Source organism: Orycteropus afer, unplaced genomic scaffold (genome assembly GCF_000298275.1).
Source record: "Orycteropus afer afer isolate SDZICR_OR568_19922 unplaced genomic scaffold, OryAfe1.0 scaffold00200, whole genome shotgun sequence".
Classification (NCBI taxonomy): domain Eukaryota; kingdom Metazoa; phylum Chordata; class Mammalia; order Tubulidentata; family Orycteropodidae; genus Orycteropus; species Orycteropus afer.
In genome coordinates, this window is record NW_006921787.1 from 182,389 (window position 1) to 199,518 (window position 17,130).

At 35.8% G+C, this 17,130-nt stretch overlaps 1 protein-coding gene across 1 annotated transcript in view; it reads right to left on the bottom strand.

The window, feature by feature from the left end:
- Nucleotides 1-2,626: 2,626 nt before the first annotated feature.
- AGPAT5 (1-acylglycerol-3-phosphate O-acyltransferase 5) overlaps nucleotides 2,627-17,130 on the bottom strand; it is a 130,099-nt gene continuing 115,595 nt past the window's right edge. Inside the window, exons 7-8 of the mRNA XM_007948065.2 lie at nucleotides 7,861-7,984; nucleotides 2,627-2,852 (exon numbers count right to left, since the gene is read on the bottom strand). Of these exons, the coding sequence (XP_007946256.1) occupies nucleotides 2,627-2,852; nucleotides 7,861-7,984 (350 nt within the window). The remainder of the gene's footprint in view (nucleotides 2,853-7,860; nucleotides 7,985-17,130) is intronic.

Sequence of the window (17,130 nt, forward strand, 5' to 3'; positions counted from 1 at the left end):
GTGTGAAACCTATTTTATGTACTAGAAGACTACTGGTGAATTTTTGGTTCACAAAATGTTAAATAGCACAGACATCAGAGACAGTAGAAGATTTTATTTTTCAAATTTTCATCCAAACACACCTTTTTTCTAAAAAACATATAAGCATGCACATTGATGGTATTCTTATAAAGAAAAACTAAGTAATAATTAAATTGTAAATAAACAATAATAATACAAATAAAAGCTTAAATGACAGTATAAGAAAAAGATTTACAGGAAAGCAAAGGACTCAATTTTAGAAAATAATAATTCAATGCAATAAAATATCAATGCATGTTAAGAAAAAGCTGCTAAATTTCCAAATATTTTGATACAAAAAAATCTGTAAACATATATTTCATAGACATTTTAGGAGAAGAGTATTATTCAGCAGAAACACAAGGTGATCTTTTGCAAGTCATGTTGCCTATTTAATCAGTTATAATCCACATAATTCCAAGGGCATTGCTTCTTAAAATTCAAATTTAGAGAATATCCATGATGTTCAAAATAAGTTATATAAGTGGCATTTATTTTGATCTAGTTAGAAATAGTTCTAACTTTAGGACTCTTTAAAAATTGTATTTAATGAAGACATGGCATTTATCTAAATTTCACTTCACAAGAGAAAATTGTAATTTGGCATGAGAGCATTTTCTTAAAGTGTTACCTCTGCCCCCATTCATAATTAGACCAATTGCATCCTGTGAAAATGTGTATATGAATGTGTATATACTGATAAGTGCATCCTGACATATACATGCCAATTCACACCACACAAGTCTTCAAAGTGTTGCTTGAAATGTCTTACTCTCTGATTTTGGAGAAATAGTATAACACAGACAAACTCCACTTTTTCATTTTGTTTATCAGCATTCAACTGGTGTGTTTTATCTAGGTCACTGACATAATTTTGCAACAAAAATCCATTAGCAGTAAGCAGAAATGTTACTTTAAAGGACTAGTTGTTGTTGTTGTTGTTGTTATGTGCCATCGAGTCAGCCCGACTCATAGCAACCCCTCCTTGGGTTTCCGAGGCAGTATCACTACAGAAGTAGGATTGCCCAACCTTCCTTCTGAGGAGTGGCTGGTGGGTTTGAAGCGCCAGCCTTCTGGTTAGCAGTGAAGTGCCTTAGGCACTATGCTACCAGAGCTCCTTAAAGGACTAGTAGACAATTAAATTATAAAATAAAACACAGCAGATCACATTTTTTAAAAAGTGCTTCTTTCATGGGATATATTTGTTCCATGACTGAAAACCATGCGTTTTGGTCCTGGAACACAGCTCTTGTTTTGAGGTGATGCATGCTAATCATGTAGTCCCATTAAAATTAATGGGAAATAAATAAATTCACTCAGTCCTGTTGAATTACATCTGTATTTCACTGACGTGAAGAAGGTAAATTTCTTGACATGAGACAAATACAAAATGCCTTTGCAATAGCTGGTGAATCTTGCTTACAAGAGATTAAGATGACAAATACTGGTTGGTTATGCATTTCTTCATAACAAGGCTACTGTGCAAGCCACTGAACAGCACCAATGACTTTTATCCAAATGAAAATGACTAGAATACAGTGGAATTCTAACATGGTAATATTAAAAGGGATTTTGGGATTAATATTTTGCTAAATCAAAAAGTAATAGGTAAAAGGCACATGCTAGTAAATCTAGTGGGAAACATCCGACGGCTCCTATTACCTCAAATATCTCTGGACTCAGGGTCCAGTAAAACTTCACACTGATTATTTTAATGTGAAAAAGTAACAGGAAATCTTAATATTCTCAAATACTTATGGCACAGATGTTGCAAACTACTAATCGCTTAGCTAAAATATTGAAAAAGCTGGGCAATTTTAAGTTCTACTATATTGAATCAGAGTTACAATTTTAATTTAAACTTAATTCTCATAATTTATACATCTTTTGTGTAGAGTACAGGGTGTGCAAATTAAGCTGTTTCAATAAATATTAGAAATGTTAATTATTTTGCAACATAAAGTAAGTCAGCTAATAATGCAATACAATAAAAACATGCACTAAAGGTAAAATAAGATTCTCCCCATGAACAGTTTTTTTTTGCCTTTTTCCTTTAACATCTTGATGATTAAATACAATTTTTTCAACTGATTTAGAGAAACTAAGCAGAAAGAAAAATATTACATAGTTGCAAGATACTAGATGCTTTTGTGATAAGAGTTTGGGATCAGTCAGTTGCAAAAAATTGAAAATAACAAATACAGTGAAATATACCACAAAGTTAATGTTCATCAACACAGCCAGCTGAATGACACAGCAATAACAAACTATACAATCCTAATAATCTTCTGCAGTTGACATTAGTTCATGAGAAATGCAAAGTATAGGATAAACTTCATTTAGCTTTTACCTTTCCAGCAACTTCAGTACTAAAGTCATAAAACCCAACTGCATGCCCAAGACCAACTGCATATAGGCTTTAGTCAGAAATTTTATCTTATCCAATGTTCAATCAATAAGGCTTTATTTACATTTCTTATTAAATTCAGGGAACAATTTGATGTAATGTGCAGCTGCCAATAATAGACAATGTAGCACATTCCACTGACTGGAGATAGCTACTTCTTTATGCTTTGATATTAACCCATAAGTAGCCAATTAAAGTTCCATATATCCAGGTTTTTACATACAGTTTCCTTCCAGCATCTGTCATAAGCAAACTAGCAGTCAAACCACTTAAAATCACTAATGATGGTAAAGTCTTCTTAAGACTTAGTTTGGAATTAACACTTTTCCCAGGAAATCTGTTTCTTCTTTCTGGATCCAGTGAATCATAGAATTCTATAAGCAACCTGCAGCAAGAATAAAATGAATAAAATATAAAGTTTCAGTTTTAGTCATTTCAATATTTTAATTCAACAAATACCTACTTGTTGCCTATTCTATGCTGGGGAAGTCAAAGGTCCCTGGAAAATGAGGAGGAATAAGGAAACTATGAAGGAACTCGGGTAGTGCAGTGATTAAGGAATTTAGCTGCTAACTAAAAGGTCGGTGGTTTGAACCCACCAACCACTTTGTGGAAGAAAGATGAGGCAGTCTGCTTCCATAAAGGTTTATATCCTTAGAAACCCAATGGGGGTCACTATGAGTCAGAATCAACTCAATGGCAGTGAGTTTAATTTAGTTTAAGAAGGAAATTATCAGAAACTTGGTGTAAAAGAAGTGACTACTGAAATATCTTTAACGATCTATGATTACTGTTGTTGTTAGGTGCCATGGAGTTGGCTCCAACTCACAGCAACCCCTATGTACAACAGAGTGAACTGCCTGGTACTGTGCCAGCCTCACAATCCTAAGCCCATCATTGAAGCTACTGTGTCAATCCATCTTGTTGAGGGCCTTCCCCTTTTTTGTTGACCCTCCAATTCACTAAGCATGATATCCTTCTCCAGAGAATGGTCCCTTCTGACAACATGACCAAAGTAGGTGAGACCAAGTGTGGCCATTCTTGCTTCCAACGAGCATTCCAGCTCCACTTCCTCCAAGACAGATTTGTTAGTTCTTCTGGCAATCCATGGTACTTTCAGGTTTCTTCACCAACACCACAACTCAAAAGCATCAACTGTTCTTTGGTCTTCCTCATTCACTGTCCAGCTTTCACAAGCATTATGAGGTGATTGAAAATACCAAGGCTTGGGTTAGTCTTCAAAGACACATACTTGCTTTCAGCACTTTAAAGAGGTCTTTGCAGATTTGCTCAGTGCAACACACTGTCTGATTTCCTGACTACTGCTTGCATTGGTACTGACTGTTGTTATGTTGTTATTTGCCGTCGAGTCGGACTTGACTCATAGTGACCACTCCTTGGGTTTCTGAGGTGGTATCACTATGGAAGTAGATTGCCCAACCTTCCTTCCGAGGAGTGGCTGGTAGGTTTGAACCACCAGCCTTCTGGTTAGCAGTCAAGTGCCTTAGGCACTACACCACCAGAGGTCCTGGTATTGACTGTGGAACCAAGTAATATGAAGTCCTTGACCACTTTAATCTTTTATCCATTTATTGTGATGCTGCTTATTGGTACAGTTATGAGGATTTTTGTTTTATGTTAAGATGTAATCCATACTACAGACTGTAGTCTTTAATCTACATCATTAAGTGCTTCATCTCCCCTTTCATCAAGCAAAGTTGTGTAATCTGCCTAATACAGGTTGTTAATGAGTCTTCCTCCAATCCTGATGCCAAATTCTTCTTCATATAGTCCAGCTTCTCAGATTATTTGCTCAGCATAGAGATTGAATAAGTATGGGGAAAGGATACAACCCTGATGCACTCCCTTCCTCATTTGAAACCATGCAATATCCCCTTATTCTGTTTGAAAAGCTGCCTCCTGGTTTATGTACAGGTTCCTCATGAGTACAATTAAGTGTTCAGGAATTCCCATTCTTAATGTAATCCATAATTTGTTTTGATCCACACAGTGGTATGCTTTTGCACAGTCAGTAAAACACAAGTAAACATATTTCTGGTATTCTTTGCTTCCAGCCAAGAACCATCTGACATCAGCAATGATAATCCCTTGTTTCATGCCCTCTTCTGAATCCAACTTGCATTTCTAGAAGCTCTCTGTCAATATAGTGCTGCAACAATTTTTGAATTACCTTCAGCAAGATTTTACTTGCGTGTGATATTAATAATATTGTTTGATAATTTCCACTTTCTGTGGGATCACCTTTCTTTGGAATGGGTACAAATATGGATCTCTTCCAGTCAGTCAGGTAGATGTTTTCCAAATCTCTTGGCATAACCGAGTGAGTGCCTCCAGCGGGGCATCTATTTGTTAAAATATCTCACTGGGCATTCCATCAATTCCTGGAGCCTTGTTCTTTGCCCTTCAGTGTAGCTTTGACTTCTTCCTTCAGTATCATTGGCTCTTGGTCATATGCTACCTCCTGAAATGGATGAACATTAACTAATTCTTTTTGGTACTGCGACTCCGTGTATTCTTTTCATCTTCTTTTGATGTTTCCTCCTGCATCACTCAGTATTTTGCCCACAGAACCTTTCAATATTACAACTCAAGGCTTGACTTTTTTTTTCCAGTTCTTTTAGCTTGAGATATACCAAGTGTGTTCTTTCCTTTTGGTATTCTAACTCCAGGTCTTTGCATGTTTCATTATAATAATGACTTTGTCTTCTTGAGCTGCTCTTTGAAATCTTCTATTCGGATCTTTTATCTTGTCATTTCTTCCATTTGCTTTAGCTATTCTCCATTCAAGGGCAAGTTTCAGAGTCTATGATTACCATATATGAATTATGATATATGGAATATTTTAAAACAGATGGTTTTAAGTAATTTTATAGAGAAATATTTCGTTTTATTTTAATAAAATCATATTTATTTACAAATACAGGCATTATTGAGAATGTTCTAAGCAAAGCTATGATTTCAGCATTGATTACAGAATTTCCTCTGATAATAAAATCACATTTATTTACAAATACAGGCATTATCTAGCATGTTCTAAGCAAGACTATGATTTCAGCATTGATTACAGAATTTCCTCTGATCAAGTGATTGGGTCACAGGTGCACTGAAACTTTAATTAGACTTTACTTTTAAAGTTCCCTCTACTTCCCCTCCTCCATGTATCAAAGCATAATGGCAAGGGTATCATAAATTCCTAAAAATATGCCCAGACTAGTATACCTCAATGAATTATGGTTTGTTCATTTTAAGAATTTAGAATACATTGTTGGCAAGGATATATGGACCAAGGTTTGGAATGGAACAACGATTTAAGTCTAATTCTGTTCTGTACTACTGATGTGGAATGATAATGTCTCACCGCACTTCTAGAGTTTCCACAATGCTAGCAATGATCTCTGAAAGCCCTTTGTCTACACAGATTTGGATGAAGTTTTCAGGAGCTGATGGGGGCTCCAGAGTATTGAACTGGGACTGCAGGAGCTCAGGGGACATAAAATGTCCTTTTCTTTTGAGTAAGCATCCAGAGATGACCTCGAACGACCCATTCAGGTGGACCACAAAGAGTTTCACTTTGGGTAGCTTTTCTTCCTTGCCTGACTCATCACATTTTCGAGGGGTGCCATCTTTGCCGCATATTAAGATATCTCTGTACATTTTCTTCAGAGCTGAACAAGCTAGAACCACACGTTGTCCTGAGGCAACATCTCTTATTAAAATGTCATGCAAGGTGCAGAGCCATGGAATCCTGTCCTGGTCATTCAGCAGGATCCCTTTGCTCATCTTCATCCAGTTTGCTTCAGGGTGATAGTCATCAGCATCATAGAATTTCCATCCCAGCTCAGATGCCAGCAGAGTGCCCACGGTCGATTTCCCCGAGCCACTCACACCCATCACCAGCAACACCTCAGGTGGCCCCATGACAGCCTTGGCTGCTCCCGCAGCTCCAGGGCCCAGCCTGGACTTCCTAGGGCTCAGCGCCTGGAGCCACCCCGAAATCCTTGGTTTTTAAACTTTCACTCACTCATTAGTTTTATAAAATTTTGCAATAACCTGACTCAAACCTCAGTAAAACTCAACTTTTCCTCCATCTTCTCTAATTCTTATTCCTCCTCCTTCCTACAGCTTCCATTCTAAATTAAAGATTACCAGTTTTTATAAAATACATGGAGTTTCTCAAAAAGGCTCTTGTTTGCAAAAGTCACACTTATTTCCATCTTAGATAAAAATGTAAAATTATAATAGCAGAACGTGCTAAGATAAAAATCTCAAACATGAATGTTTAGAAAAATTAAAGTCCTTGTATTATCATATAAATCATGTTCTTTAGAGATAACCACTGTTTAAAAATATCCAGACTCATCCTAAACACATATAATTTTTCAAGTTTTAATAAATACTTCTCAAGACAGCTTTAGTAAATGGTGCATCCTTTAATAATTCAATCAATTTTTAAAAGATAGAAATCATAAAGGTTTACAACATATTTTTCAAAAAATAGGTTATACATCAGAAAGGATGAAACTTCCATAGATAGGAAAACAAAAGGTATACTATGAAGTTTCATTCAAGAAAATATTCTTACGTAACAAAATTCAATTTTGAAATAGCATATCTAGCCTTGAGACCCACATTATGTTTTCCCAAAAAGGAAAAAACTTCTAAAATTTCACTTGCTTTTAAGCAGAGATACTAATTATCTATTGATCCTATCTGCTATTTCAAGGCTTTTTAATAAGTAGCATATCACATTAAGTTGGTTTAGCCCCCTTACCCTATACCTCCCCTTACTTATGAAGCATATGAGTATGTCCTCAATTTTACTGACAGGTCAAAGTTCAAAACTGTTGTTTGTTCTAAAGTGATATTATCAGCATGGACAAATGCAAGGTCAGTCCAATGGCAGAAACCATTTGGGCTTAAAACTACTGAAAGAGAAAAGATACTCTTGAAGTGAAAAATTCAACTGCCCTGTCCTTTCCAAAAACTACACCAAAAACACACTTTGGATACAATCCTCTATTCTCAGAACCTTGTGTTTCTAGTCCTTTTGGCATGATAGCTAGTCCTTAAACAATAATAGATTATCTGACCTACAAAGTCAAATACTTAGTATTTTACAATGAAAGGTTTGCCTGTTATTAAAATTTTATATCCTACCATAAAGTACAGTCTGTAAATGAAAATATATAAATTCTTTTATGGTGATTTATAAAAGTAAAGCTTAAAACATCAATAGATTATGCATGGAATAAGGTCTGACTTGAGTTTATAAGAAATGTTTCCGTGATAATAAAAATATTTTAGCTAAAATTGTTTATTACAGTGAAATTTAGTTGAACCAAAGCTTTTGAAGTGCTAGAATTGTTACTCACTTATCTTTTATTTCAAAACGTTCATGAAGCCATCTTCTCATGTATACTTGTTCTTCTGGGACATCTTTTTTGTCTATTCGATTGATGTGAATATGAATTTTTGGGCATTCTTTACAGAGAAATTCTAACAAAGAACAAAAATATTTCATTTATTGTAGTTATATTAAAGGACTTACAATGAAAATAAGGCAATAAAGGTACAGATTTTTCACTTAGCCAAAAAAAAAAAAAAGATACTAAACATAAAGACTATAAACTTTAGTGGTTATGGGTTTCAAGTAAAGTCTATCACAATTACGTAAGTCAAGAAAGCTAAATCTACATGCTATTTTTCATATAATGATTTTTAATTCTATAGGCAACCCAGGAATAGGAAGATGGACTCTACTGGAAATATGTACTCACTTCTCTGAAGTGGTCCTAAAATGCTGACCACTGTCAAACCAATCATCTTCATTTAGACTACTAGTTCCCCATTCCCAGTCCTATCATTTAGCCCACATTGTTATAGCTGTTTTACCCACTAAAGTTTCATGAGGGCAGAGATGGAGTCTGTCTGGTGCATTACTGTACCTTCCAGTCTACCAAAGAACTGGAAACATAGAGACATTTAATTATCCTCAATCCCTAGTTCCTGAACCTAACAAATAACTTTCCCATCACTGACTGCTACACAGTCATAAGAAATTTGGGAGAGCTATTTCCCTTACTCTAGGTCTTGGTTTCGAATCACTCATACACATTTTTGTTTTCCTGATCCTTGCCATTTTTAACATATTATAATTGGTTTAGGGATCAAAGTTCTTACTGTGGAATAACTATGAACCCTTAAATAATTACAGTTCGTAAGACCTGCTATATCTGAAAGAAAAGAAGACAGTCTTTTTTCAACTTGGGTTGCACAGGGTGAGGCCAGTACTTATGCAAAGATGAGAAAGAACTTTGAGACTAGGAACTACTTTTCTTGTACGTGGCTCTCTGTGGAGAAGTGAGAATATTAATATACATTGGACCCTTGAACAACACAAGTTTAAATTGCATAGGTACATTTATATGAACATTTTTCTCAAGATATGGATCTTGGAGAAATTCAGGTGCTAACAGACACCACACCAGAGGAATTTACAGAAAGTGACACTGATGAAGATGAGTGAGGAAGAAGATATAGAAGAAGCAGTGCCAGAAAACAAAATAACATTGGATATTGGACTCAAGACTGGTTTTGGCTTCTTTTATGACATAGACCCTTCTGTGATATGGGGCGGGCACTAAAACTAAAGCAAATGGTGGAAGGATTAGTATCATATACACACATTTTTAGAGAAATGAAAAGGCAAAAAAGTTGGACAGAAATTATGATGTATTTCCATAAAGTTTCAATAAATGTGCCTGCCTCTCCTCCCTTCCCCCTTCCATGTCTTCTACTTCTTCAGCCTCTACCTTCCCTGCTGACAGTACGACCTGCCTCTCCACTTCCTCCTCAGCCTACTCAACATGAAGATGATGAGGATGAACACCCTCATCCACTGCTACTTAATAAACTGTAAATAATCATCATGCCATATAGTTAATAAATATGTCTGTTGTAAACATGCATGAGCGTGTGTGTGTGAAAATCTAGTAACTGTATAGCAAGAACTGTGTTAACTGACTGTTTATATTATTTTTAAGGCTTCTAGTCAACAGCAGGCTATTAGTAGTTGTTTTGGGAGAGTCAAAAGTTACATGTGAATTTTTGACTGCATGGGAGTTGGCACCCCTAACCCTAACTTGAAGAACAAGGAACTATTCCTAAGGCATTTAAGAGAAGACTATGATCCCTAGATGGGTATATAAGTTGAAGACTGAGACTTCTTATCTTAAATTGAGAATATGTTCAAAGATGTGTTCTAAGAAATAGCGAATTTTGTGTTCTACAGTCTAAGAAAGACTTGAAGCTTATCCTTAAAGAAATCCCTATTTTTTGACCCACCACACACCCTTTTATTGCTAAGAACTTACACAACTGCTCTTCTCTTTCTGGTGTTAAGCTGTAGTACCATGCAGCACTTAGGTCATAAAAAATATCCTATAATCTTTTAGGAAGGAATTAGCTTTGATGATAAATGTGTAAGACACTAACAAAAGTGTGATTTTAACTTTCCAATATTTTGTCTTAATTTTTCTTGACTTCTATTTTTATCTAAATAGACAAATAACCGCTTAAAAATATGCTTAGAGACAGAGTTCTGCAGTGGTTAAGAGTATGAACTGTGGAGCTAGAAGTCTGAGCTTGGGATACCCTGGGAAAATCTGTTAACTTCTTTGTGCTTAAGACAGATAATGGAAACAATTAATGCACTTGGCTGCTAACACAAAGTCTGGAGGTTAGAGTCACCTAGTGTGACCTCAAAAGAAAGGCCACAGAAAACCCTATTGAGCACAATGTCACTCTGACATATGTGGTTGCCATGAATTAGAGTTGACTCAGTGGCAATTGTTTTTGCCTGAGTTTCCAAGTCTGTAAAACAGAGATGGCAATAATTGTATCTACCTGACAGGACTGCTGTTAGGAACACACACATAGTATGTACTGTTAGCTAATAAAAATTTTTAACCTCATATTACTCATCTTATTTCTATTTCTCACACACAAAACACAGACTGTGATACTAATCTTACTGTCTTCACTTGATCATCTATATTTCTACTTTAACATTTTCATAAATAGTCAGTTGACATTGCATTTTATCCTCAGCATATTCTGTGCATAATTATAAACTGTAAGGGAAATGTGAAAGCCTGTATTTCAAATATCAAAATGCAATTTTTTTGTGAACTAAAGTGCTTAAACCCTGCTGGCAATGCCTGTAATAAGACACAAGTTTAGGAAGGAATATGCATCTATACTGGGACAAAAGGACATAGATGATGCTAACTCCTTCCCTGTCCCAGACTTACTCAACCACAGCAATGACTGTGCAGATGATGGAAGACCAGGCAGTGTTTTGTTCTGTTGTACAGAATGCCATGAGTTGGAACCAATGTGATGGCAGCTAGTAGAAGCAAAACTTATATGGTACCTTGTTATTTATAATACTCACTTTCATGTACATTATTTCATTTGATTTTCACAATTCTGAATATGCAAGTATTATTCTTATTAATATTTCCTTGTACAGATGAAGAAACTAAGGCTCAAAGAGGAGCAAGGCCCAGAGTAGTTAATCAGTGGTGGGCCAGATCAGCCAAGTCTCTGTAGTTAAATGCCCAAACACAGACTTGAAGGATATAATCAGATAAACTGGAAAAAAGCTAAATGTTGAATGACATATGGGAGGCTCTAATACTAAAGACAGGAAATATGTGACATAAATACTTTCCTAAATATTTAGTAAAATCGTTGTATCTATATTTGCAAGAACTATTTTAGTTGGGGCGTATTTCATATGTCATGAGCAAAAAGTGTCCCATAATTGGATAATTATAAATTTTCTCATAGAGCATGAGAGTATACTGACATTACAGGGTAAGAAAGTCTTTCAAAGTATTTCCACATGTCACAAGCTCTATTCTCTGGAGAAAATGAGTCACATTTGCTCCATGCCTAGTGACTCCAGGCAAAGTAGAGACAGGTGAGAAAGGCACCATGCTGAAAACAGAAGTGTCAAAAGTCTACATGCTGAACTATGAGGCCCTCCACATCCTTTTTCCCCTCATTTGGTTCCCACATTTCTGCCAGATGTATCTTCTTTCTCCTGAAAAGTGGATAGTCTAAACCCAACAGTAGAAAACTGCTGTTTTCAAAGCTGCTCTTTGAGCTGAAATTATACAGTTACACCATTAAATATTACATAAATTTTAAAAAATTATAAAAGTGTATATACTGATGGGTAGTGTAGTGCCTGAGGCACTTGACTGCTAACCAGAAGACTGGTAGTTCAAACCCACCAGCCACTACTCAGAAGGAAGTCTGGGCAATCTACTTCTGTAGTGACACTGCCTAGGAAACCCAAGGAGGGGTTGCTATGAGTTGGGTCCAACTCGACAGCATATAACAACAACAACATATACTGATGTGTAAAGATGTTCATGACACACTATTAAGTAAAAATGAAAGCAGGTTATAAAGAAAGCACTATATATTAATTGTCTCTCTCTTTCTCTCTTTTTAATATATAAAAGACACATATATATCCCAGCATAAAGACTTTAACAAAAAGAGAATTTTGAATACCTAAACCATTAACTAAGATTTTTATCTGGACATGTGTGCTTGTAGTTTCCTCTACCTGCCCCCCTTCTTCTTTTGGGTTACCTTTTTTTTCCTCAAAAATGTGTTACTTTCATATAAGAAAAATATTAATAAAAAATTTAAATAGAATCATATGAAATGTTTGAGTAGAATATCAAATGTCATCATTAAGCACAGAATTCACTATGGCATACTACCCATTTTGAAGGAGTGTTGGTGGTCCCAACACTGAGGTTAAGCACTCAGCTGCTAACCAAAAAGCTGGCAGTTGAACCACCCCCAGTGGCTTTGTAGAAGAAAGACCTAGAGTTATAACCTAGTGAACCCTATGGAGTTCTACTCTGTCACATGGGGATGCTGTAAGTCAAAAATGACTCAACGGCACCTAACAACCACTGTCAGCACCACTCATTTTAAAAACAGGAATTTTAAAACATAAATTATAATCAAACTACCTCCTGCCCCAAAGTTACACCTTCGATGAACATCTTAACTGAAAGCAATGTGACTGATAACAAGACCAGATTAACCACAAAAAGATGCCCAGGAGGTGTTTGTTTTGTTTTGATACTTACCTTATAGTGAAATACACCACAAAATGGGAAGGGTGGGAGACACTACTGAATGTCTGTCTTTTTAATATGAAAGCCTTATTAAAGCTTAAACTATTATACTCTGGTGATGACAAGAATCCCTACAGAGTTCATTAAAACTGCAGATGCCCAGCTCTCACCTAGAGAGAGTCTACTTCAGCAGTTTGGAGTGAAGCTGAGGCACCAGGATGGTCAACAATCACTGAAGGTCATTCTGATGGAACTACAGTCCTCCTATAATGCTTTGAGAAACACTGGCCTATGGCATAGAAATGAACATCTTAACAATTTTATGGAAAAAAAAAATAAGTTTTTTAATTGGACTATAAAATATGAATATTAAATGACAGTCCACTATGTATGGAGATAATATTTAATTCTATCTATACAGCATAGTGACTAAGGCATTGACTGCTAACCAGAAGGCTGGTGGTTCAAACTCATCAGTCACTCCACGGAAGGAAGACTGGGCAATTTACTTCTATAAAGATTTACCACCTTGGAAACCCAAAGGGGGTCACCACTATGAGTTGAATCAACTCAATAGCAGTGAGTTTGCTTTTTTTTTTTTTTTTAAATACTTCCAGAGTACTTACAGAATTCCAAATTATGCAATTTCAGACCAAACACAATTTGCTTCATACACAATATATAATTTACAGTGAATTTTAATCTACAGTAGATCATAACTAGACAGAATATTAATCAATTTATATCAGCTATCAACCCAACAGCAATGGGTTTGGGTTTTGCTTATATAAATAACAAAGCAAGGTTCATCAAGCTCCAGGTCTCAACTCATAATTAAAATCAGCACACTGCTGACTGTCCTATGTGCACAGGTATACCTGTAGCCTATCTCAGAAGAAGGAATGTTAAATATAAAGTATAAAAATGTATTTGTAGCTATGAAATACATTGCCAGAAACATCCACAGAGGTTGTACTATACTGCACTCCTAACAGTAAAGTAGTCAAGTGCCGAGTATGTCCTCTTAACTCACCTGTGGAGCCTATTATTAAACTTTTGGATTTTAGACAATCTGTAGATAAAAAATGGTTTCTCACTGTAGTTTTAATTTCCATTTCTCTTATTATAAATGAAGCTAAACATTTTCTCCTGTGAAGTGTCTGTTCATATCTCTAACCCATTTTTCTAGCTATCAGTTATCATTCTGTAGGATCATTTTCAACATTATAAGGAAATTAGCCCTTTGTCTGTGATCTAGGCTGCAAATTATTTTCCCAGTTTTTTTTTTCCCTACCCTTTTCATTTTACTTCAGTGTTTTTTTTTTTTCCCTGCAGAAATATTTAATTTTTAATTGACTGAAATGGTAGATTTTTTTTCCCTACATAGCTTCTAGCTGCTATAGTTAGAAACGCCAATCTTTTCAAAAATAGTGGTTCTGTGTAATGAGTACATATAGGCACAGCAACTTCAAAGCCACTGTCAGGTAACACAGAGTAGAGTAGAAGCTGAATAGTGGGAAGAGGTGCTGGGTTTGGAACCCGGGCAATACAACTCTAAACCAGTTTTCACTTCTCCTCAAGGTACTTATAATCTACCTGGGGAAAGGGAAAAAAATTAGCCATATGCTAAGTGTTAAAGTTGTGACATGTGAAATTTGTGTCACAGGAGTCCTGAAGCAACAGAAAGCACTGTCAGCTAGAAAGCAAATGAGCTAGTGAAGAGTTCATCTGAGACAAATTTTAAAGGCACAGTAGATTTAGATGAGAGTAAGAAAGGAGAAGTGGTCTTCATTTGGAAAGGAGGACTGACCTACACAAAACCTTTGATTATAGAATGTGCATGGAAGTACAGGGAGAATTTAACTTACAATTAGTCAACCGGTTTCACCACTGTGAGGCTTGATGCCATGAAAAAGGAGTTATAGGGGAAGTTTAGGGCTAAGGTAGAGAGTTTTGGGATGGCAGGCTAAGGAAGTTGGTGTTTATCCTATGACGACTACAGAACCAACGAGTTCTTACGACCAGGAGGGTGATGGAATAACAGCAGCATTTTAAGAAGGTTATTATGGGAAATACATGTTTTCAGAAATAATGAAAATTAGTTTACATTTCTCTTTTAAACAATGTCTAATAAATATCAGTAGATAATATTGCTGAACATGTAAATGCATGTCTGTTTCCAAATATAAAAATAGGTCAATGACTTTCCTTCAGTGGTAAAGAAAAACAGAAAAATATTAATTATGGTACCTTTTTATAAGAAGGAAAAGGGTGGTAAGACTAATAGCATGTACTTATGTTTATACAAATGATAAATAAGAAATGAATAAAAGTAGTTACCAGGTGGATGGGGACACAGTAGAAAGCAAGACACTTCACTATATACTTTATACAGTTTTAAAAGTATTTGATATAATTATATTCTATCCCCCAAAATTACATTTAAATGAAAAGAAAAAAGTTAGCCTCCTTTTTAACAAATACTCTGTAATAAAGGCAATTTTTAGAACAATTATTCTTACCTAAGATATAAATACTTCACTTTGACCTCTTTTCACATCATTTAGGCCCCTTATGCCTCACTAACTTCCATCCTCTCTCCCCAAATATCCCTCTGGGCAGCTACTCTATCCACCTTGCAATCAAAGAGTATTTCTTGTAAAGCCTGAAGAAGCCTTATCTGATCATTATATAGAGTCATCCCTCAATAACCACAGGACCCCCGTGGATACCAAAATCTGCTGATGGTCAAGTCTTTTATATAGAATGGTGCAGTATTTGCATACAACCTGCATACATCCTCCCATTTAATTTAAATCATCTCTAGATTACTTATAATATCTAATAAAATGTAAACACTTTGTGAATAGCACTTAACCCTCCTTCTCAGTCTTTGAAAGATTGCTTTGACCCACTTAATTGCTTTCTTCCCTCGATTATTTTTGATTCACAGTTGACTCCACGGATTCAGAACCTGTAGATATGGAGGGCTGACTGCAATAGATGAATTATTTTACAACTATATTCTAACTGTACTTTTGAAAAATCCTTAATACATACAATAAAATACTAGATAATTTAATAGTGTACAGTATTGTTTCTATCCAGATGGCTAAGTAATTTCTATCCTGTTAACCTGAATATTCTCTAGATGTGCATCTTTTCAAAATACATAAGATCTAGAATATGGCAAAAATGGTTTGTGCTCAACTACTAACCTAAAGGTTGGCAGTCTGAACACACTCAGTGGTGCAGGGGACAACGGGCCTGGTGATCTGCTTCTGTTAAGACTTTTGTTGTTAGCTGCCATCGAGTTCATTGCAGTGCATGGTGACCCCAAGTGCGCAGAGTAAAATTGTTCCACAGGGTTTTCAAAGCCATAAATTTTCAGAATCAGACTGCCAGGCCTGTCTTCTGAGGTGCCCCTAGGTGAGTACAAACCACCAACCTGTCAGCTAGTAGTTGAGCACTTAGCCATTTGCACTACTCAAGCTCTCCCTGGTTAAGATTATAGCAAATAAAACCCTCTGGAATGGTTCTACTCTGTGCCAGGGGTCAGAATTGACCAGATGTCAACCAGTAATAACAACAGAACATGAGATGTATGGTGAAGAATTACTGAAAAATAATTTAAAAATAAGGCATAATTCTATTTCATACAATGAGAAACAATAAGGTGTTTATCAGGTATTTTTATTCCAAACATGTAAATTACATTTAATTTTGTAAATGTTACCCTACAGCTAAGAATATTATTCTGTATAATTTCCAACAAACCAAACTCACTGCTGTCAAGTCAGTTCCGACTCATCGCAACCCCTCCTTGGGTTTCTGAGGCAGCATTTCTGTGGAAGTAGATTGCCCAGTCTTCCTTCTGAGGAGTGGCTGGTGGGTTTGAACCACCAGCTTTCTGGTTAGCAGTCAAATACCTTAGGTGTTCGACTAATTTCTGGCACTACATCACCAGAAATTCAGAGGAATGCCTTAGGAGCAGGTTTAAATGTAAAATAAAATATGCCTGTGGTTCTTATTTTGACTATCTGCCTTTAAGAGATCCTACTGATATAAACATGACAAGCATGTTACTTCAACTTAAAATAGCTGTTAAGGTAAAATGTAAAGTCAATTCAGCCTAGCCTACTATTATTATCTCCTGATCACAGCTCAAAAGGATACCTTCAAAAGGAGAGGCTTGTACTTAAAGGGGATTATGAGGATAGCGATTCCACATACTTCCTTGTTTTATTATTCCCATGTTCAACTTTCTCTACCAGTCAAGCGTTGTTAGTTTTGTTTAATGAAAATATTATGCTCACACTTAAAACTTTTTTTTTTTCTTATATCTTACATAAACAAGGGAGTGCGTCAGGGTTGTATCCTTTCTCCACACTTATTCAATCTATATGCTGAGCAAATAATCCGAGAAGCTGGACTATATGAAGGAAAACGTGGTATCAGGATTGGAGGAAGAAT